The sequence below is a fragment of the Diabrotica virgifera genome, chromosome 2 (genome assembly GCF_917563875.1).
Source record: "Diabrotica virgifera virgifera chromosome 2, PGI_DIABVI_V3a".
Classification (NCBI taxonomy): Eukaryota; Metazoa; Arthropoda; class Insecta; order Coleoptera; family Chrysomelidae; genus Diabrotica; species Diabrotica virgifera.
Genome location: NC_065444.1, coordinates 18,872,083 through 18,879,062, shown reverse-complemented (window position 1 = coordinate 18,879,062; position 6,980 = coordinate 18,872,083). Strand labels below are relative to the sequence as shown.

Sequence of the window (6,980 nt, the reverse complement as noted above, 5' to 3'; positions counted from 1 at the left end):
AATGACAGTGACAGTAACATCATCTTCTTTTTATTATTTAGATTAAAATGACACATATTAAATTTAGGACACATATCAAAAACGAATAAAGGAAGAAGAATATTAAATAAATCTATGGGATTTACTTTTTACAAATAAAATGATGATTTATATTAATTTAGTACAGAAAAAAATTATATTAGCAGAAATCTAGAAAATTAAAAATCAAATGAAAGTGTCTATGACATATTGGCTGAAAAAGCACCATAGTGCAGGTTCTGTTGCGATTTCTGAGTCCAAATTCGCTGTGACATTTTATTATTGACCGGATTTTACAATATTTAAAATACAATAGAATTTTTTTCATTTATTTATATTTGTGGCAGCTAAGCATAATGGGGTTCAATGATATGCTAAATTATATTGTTTATGATAATCCAATTAGTAAATCTACGATGTCATTCTTGTCGGTAAGTTGCAAATCAAATTACATTTTTTTTTAAATTATATTTTTGGATTTTTTGCTTGAAAATACAGGTAATATTATGGTGTATTATAATATTCCAATTTACTATTTTAATCACAAAACTTTCATTAGAAGTTCATTAATACTGACATAGCCTGTCTTTTTTCTTTCAATAATTACCATCATAATTGACATTTTATTTTTTTTGACTAATTAAATATTTACATATCAATATCAATATATCAATATGTTTAATTTAAGTAAAGTAAGTATGTAAGTAGGCCTTCTCTTTACTCAGTAATTCTGATTTATTTCAGGGTAAAAATTTTTCAACAGCATCCACTCCCCCTTCAGTTACGATTATCACAGAAAAGACTCCCTTGTGGAAGTTGGCTGCAGAACATGGCCCTTTTATCAAAATTGCTGGTGTCATGGGAGCCTCTGCCGTAGCATTAAGCGCTTACGGAGCCCATAGATCATATCCCAAAGATCAGGCTGACGAACTAAGAAAAATTTTCGAGACTGCCAACAGAATTCACTTTATCCACAGTGTAGCCATTTTCGGAGTGCCCATGTGCAGATATCCAATGGTGGTACGTATCTTGCTTTGTATATTAACACGTTAAGCGCTAGACAAAATATTGAAAAAATGCTCCTGTGCCAAGTAGCAATTTCATCAATACGCAGCGGCTCCTAGGGAACTCCATGGAGTATGGGGTACTTCCTATATCTGTCTCTAGGGACCACCATAATAGCACTTGTTAATGATGTAAACTTTAAAGAGTCTCAATATTAGTAATAATTTTTATCTAATAAAAAAATTCATTCTCACTTGAATGTAATTTAATTGGCTTTTTTATATAATTATATATTTCATTTTATATTGAATATTATTTTCTACTCCTTAATACTAGAGGCCTTAGAGGCCCTTGGCTTCAGTAGTCTTGACTAGTTTCTTCAACTTTTTCTAGTTCTTCACTTGTCTAGTTCTGTCTTCACATATTTCTTGTCTTCAACAATGGATTTAATGATCCTACCACTTTACTACCTTTTATCAACCATTTATTTATTTCTCTTTCTTCCCTTTCTCTACTTATTTTAACTGTTACTATAAGGTACTCAAATTCTCTACGGTTACTTTCTCAAATTTATACTCTGTCTCATTAGTCCTTAGAGTGATACATTGATTTTCTTCTGCATATCCCCCTTTCATTTCCATATAATTGATTTTTTCTTGATTTATAGTTCATATTTTCTAGCTCCTTCAAATTTTAGGCACATTCTTCGAAGTTATTTTCTTGAATCTATCAAAAATGCTGTCTTTTGTTCAGAATCGTGCCGCTTATTTGGATCTTGATGCTTTAGATATTTTTTCTAGTTCTAGGATGCATAAATCTATTGACAGGGGCTCTCATTGTTTTAATCTTCTATTGACATCAAACTGATTTGAACGACTTACTTCTATCATTTATTGACTGTATTAGTGTCTAGATTCACGTACCTAGCAATGGATCTGGTTGCAAGCAGTGAAGAAGAACCGGAAATAAAAAGAAGGCTTGTGCTGGCAAATAAAGCATATTTCGCGATGGGCCACATATTCAAATCACGAGACGTACACAGGAAAACAAAACTCCGGGTATATAAAACAATAATCAGGCCCATAGTAAGTTATGGCTGCGAAACATGGGTGGTGACACAGAAATCTGCCAATGCATTAGATGTGTTTGAAAGAAAAGTATTACGTAGGATACTGGGCCCAATAAGGGAAAATAACAACTGGCGAATAAGGTATAATAGAGAAATATACGAGCAATATAGCGAACCAACTCTAGCACAACACACTAAACTACAGAGATTACGGTGGGTAGGGCACGTGGTCCGCATGCATGAGAATAGAATCCCCAGAAAATTGCTGAATGCAAGAATGCAGGGAAGAAGACCGGTTGGAAGACCTAAAAAGAGATGGGAAGACGAAGTCGATGAGGATGCCAGGAACTTCCTGGGAACGCGTTCGTGGAAAAGAACAGCGGTAAATCGAAATGATTGGAGAAGCTTATTGAAGGAGGCCAAGGCTCGATTTGGGCTGTAGTGCCATTGGATGGATGGATGGTATTAGTGTCTATAATAACTAATTACATTATTCTCTCTGGTATTCCTAGTGATCTCATTACTTCATATAAGTACATAGTCTGTTTCATGATATGGAGTCATAGGCCTGTTTAAAATCAAAAAGAGAATATTGATGGCTTAGTATGAAAACCTTGTATCTCATTTTATAGACAACTTTATAAGAGAGACAAAAAGCTGAATTTCTGCATACTTTTACTTAAAAACAAAAAACTATCTTAAGCTATTTTTGATTCTGAGAACATCTAGATTGTTACATTTTTTGTCACATATATCTAGTTAGAGTTTGCAGAAATTCAGTTTTTTGTCTTTCCTATAAAATTGTTTGTAAAATGAGATACAAGGATTTCATACTAAGCCATCAATATGCAAACTTAGATTTTGTTTATAACTTTTGTTTTATAATAATTTCAGCTCAAAAATTTGGCCCGTTGTTGTTCTGGGTTCCATCAATAGATGAGTGCTGTCTTCCATTGCTCTGGCATTTTTTCATTTTCCCATATTTTTATAATAAGTCAAGCTATCTTATGCTGCAGTATATCTCCTCATACTTTTAATATTCCTGCTAGCTCTCCGCTTTTGTATCTTTGCCCTCATCATTTTTCTGTGGTGTTTTCCTTTGTTTTTTGCTTCTTCCAAAGCTGTAATCTTGTTCCCTCTTCTGTTTATTCTCTTCGTCAGTTTCGACCTAGTTTTTAATTGAATCAGTCATTTCAAAAAGTGCACAATTTTCAGACACTATCTTTTTGAGCTGAATTGACTCCTCTAAGATAAATTCACGTTGTGTGCAAAAACTACATCAGTCTATATAGAATATGTCGAAATACTCTACGATCAAAATTGAAGGTCTGTGCAAGAACAACACAAGTCCAGGAAGTATGCAGCTTTTGCTGTGAATTTATAAACATAATTTTTGCCCAATGATCGAGAATTTGGGGTGCTGAAATCAAAAATTAGGAAGCAGGATAGAATTTATGTGCCAGAACAATATTATTACCTTATGGCTGGAGCTGGGACACATCGTTCCGTTTTTGAGATGAAGACATGCCAGATATTGGATTATCGTAATTGGTGACCAGCATATTACCAGCGAAACTGCCTCTCCAATGAAAACTTAGGTTCAAAGGTACCAAAGCAACAAAAAAGCATCTTCTCTCCATCTTCGTTGATGTCTTTTAAATACGATAAGCATGCAAAAGGTACAGTTGTGACTCAAGATTTTATTGATGGTTTCACTAGTCATACGTTTCAGCTTTCCAAAACCAAACGTCCTGTGTTGCTACCAACATCATTAGCTTACTCAAATAATGCTGTAGCCATTAATCGCAAAAAATTTGCAAACATCAAGCAAGTTCAAAACAGCATTTTAGAAGAATATTTTATTCCATTTTATGAGAAAATTTTCCAGTGGCCTACCAATGAGCAAGCTGACGATGCAACATTTGTATCCCCTGAATCAGATAATTAATTTGATTTGTCCATAAGATTATATTTTAATAATTACTTTTACCAATTTTTGTAGTTACTATACTTTTGAAATATAAATTATAAGTGGTTGTATTTTTATTTTTTTTTCGTTTCATACAAAATCAGCACTAGTCCAATATTTCAAAAGTTATTTTTGAAAAAACCTTTATTTTTACCGAGACGATTTATAGATCATTATGATTAGGAACAAACTTACAATATCACTTGCGATTTTGAGGTCATCTGTTTCATCAATCTTTCAACTATTTAGTTTTTTTTGCTCTCCTGTAAAATTAGGAAAATGTGATTCATGTTGTTCTTGAAATGACCGATTCAGTTGTGTACAATATTTTAAAATATTTTTATATTAGATAGTTCTAATGATGTTTATTTGTGATTCTAGGTTGGAGGATTGATGGTAACAGGCACAGCATTATTCTCAGTAACATTGTACTACCACGCCTTCACCGGAGATAAAAAACTATCAGGTCTTGCACCAATTGGAGGAACCTTGTTAATATTAGGATGGCTATCAATGGTTGTTTAAGGATCATTTTTTAGTAAGGTGTTATTGTATTAATGTGTTATAATTGTTTTAGGTTATATGGATGAACTACATCCTGTGATGTGTACAAAACTATTTAACTCAATTTTAGTTGTAATTATTTTCCATCAGTGAAATCAAATAAAGTTGTAAGTCCAATATTATACCAGTGTTTTATGTTACAATAGAATGGACTGCCTAAGCTATAACGTCACAGTGGGTGAGCAATTTGAGAACCTTTCCCAAACATTTCTAATTCCTGCGTGTTGGTCCCATAAGCAGTTGGAAATGCTGGTTTTTAACCCTCCGTTAGGCGCGTGGTCTACAATCGTAGACCACTCTCCTTTAAGTGGTCGCCAATTGCATAAAACTGCACATACGCCCCCATCCCGCTTAGTAGCTGTCACTAATACTTCCAACTTACTCTTCAGTTTGCTAAACGCCGCCGATCTGTTTGCATTATTTTTAAGTTATTATTCAAAGAGCACTGGTCTACAACCTTAGACCACGCGACTAAGCGCGTTCCAGTTTTTAGTTGTATATATAAAGCTAATATGTAGCCTGCTGTGTATATAAAGCTAATAACATAAATGACAATGTTTCAAGAAGCGACTTCATTGAAAACTTAGCATGGGAACTAATCAAACAGCAAATTGAATATGGATCAACTATGCCTTCCCTGCTAAGAGAACTTAGACGACGAGCTCGCGTACTGCTCGGAGTTCAAGAAGTCGTACCCCCTTCCCCTAATATTCCAACAAATTACGTGGGACGAAGTTGTATTTGTGCAAGAATTTGCAATATGTCAACAAGAAGGGCATGCCAAAGATGTGACACATTTGCATTTAAGGATCATTTTGGGGATATTTGCACTGAATGTTTGACGGACTAAAATTGTGCCACTTTGACCATTTAATAGTTTTGTTCTTTTTTCACTTTTTAGTTCTATTCTTTATTATTTATCCCTATTGGTCATTCTATAAGTTCAAAGATAAAAAATATTTTGTGTTTTTTACTAAATTGAGCTTATTTTTGTGACCATTTTCATTTACTTGGCGAATAAAGACCCAAAAAATCATGACTTGGTTTTTAATTTTACCACTGTCAAAATGAGAAAAGCCAAGGAACAAAACATATCTAATATCAAAGTGCGAACATAAATAAACATGTTATTAACCACTAATTTGTTAATTTTGCCAAAATCCGGTATTATACGACAAAAAACTATTGGTCTACGATCGTAGACCACGCGCCTAAACTTGTCAGCAATAACGACGCGCCTAACGTAGGGTTAAAATTGTTTGAAGAGTAAATAAGCACTTTTGGTTATGAACTTTCATTATGTACGATTGGTATTATTATAAGAAAAGTTTAAATATGAACAGAAATCTATTGATTCATGGTTAAACGATGGAAACGACAGATTCAGAGGCTGTCTGAAGAAGGGTGCAAAAGGTAATATTTATTTTTTTCTGTTCCGCTTATAATAATTATAAGCAATTATTCTGACAATTATTGTCACAATTCTGTCACAATTATTGTGACAGAAAATATGGAGCTCATGAGCTGCTATGTCATAAAAGTTCGGTAAAACACCCTAACAATTATCAATGAGTAGAACAAAAGCTAGAGTAATTATTATCAATTGAATCGAATATATAACAGACGAAACAAAGGAAGAAAACCTGGTAAAGAAGCTACTGCTCAATTTTTCACATGCGAAAAATAATATATTTTTCTCTCTATCATCCTCAATTTCAAATCATCACGTAAGCCAACGCTTTTAAGGTACTAATACACTTTAGGAGACCAAAAATAAACATTTTTTCAAGATTTTTTTCTCAGAACCTTTACTAGAAATGAACATAAAACTTTTTACATATTAATATCTAATAACTCTTGGAGAATATAAAAAATATATCTTTTTCATTTATGCACGTACACTAATATTGTAGAGGGAGCCAAAGTCGAGGCCTCGAAAAAAAGTAGTTCCGATGGCGGACAATTAATCTCAGGATTGGGATCTTTGAAACAAAACAAAAAAACGTACGGCATTTGAAAAAGGAAGGTTTCTTACGTGACAATTTACCACCGTTAGTGAAAAATTCCGCAAAAAAAGATTCTACGGAAATTTGAAAAATTTTTGTGAAAAAATCGCCCGTTTTTCTTCAGTTTTTCATGGTTAAAAAATATTTATTTTTTCATTTTTTGGTCAAATTGTGGTAAATTGTCACGTAAGAAACCTTCCTTTTTCAAATGCAGTACGATTTTTTTGTTTCAGATATCCTAATCCTGAGATTAACTGTCCGCCATCATTTTTCGAGGCCTCGACTTTTGCGCCCTCTACAATATTAGTGCACGTGCATAAATGAAAAAAGATATATTTAACTCTCTAAG

At 33.2% G+C, this 6,980-nt stretch overlaps 1 protein-coding gene across 1 annotated transcript; it reads left to right on the top strand.

Annotated features, from left to right (window-relative positions):
* The first annotated feature begins 160 nt into the window (after positions 1–160).
* On the top strand, positions 161–4,747 carry LOC114325791 (transmembrane protein 256 homolog). Its single transcript, XM_028273919.2, has 4 exons — positions 161–449; positions 763–1,038; positions 4,443–4,577; positions 4,639–4,747. The coding sequence occupies exons 1-4, from the start codon at positions 375–377 to the stop codon at positions 4,663–4,665; spliced, it is 513 nt and encodes a 170-aa protein (XP_028129720.1). The 5' UTR covers positions 161–374; the 3' UTR covers positions 4,666–4,747.
* Positions 4,748–6,980: the final 2,233 nt, after the last annotated feature.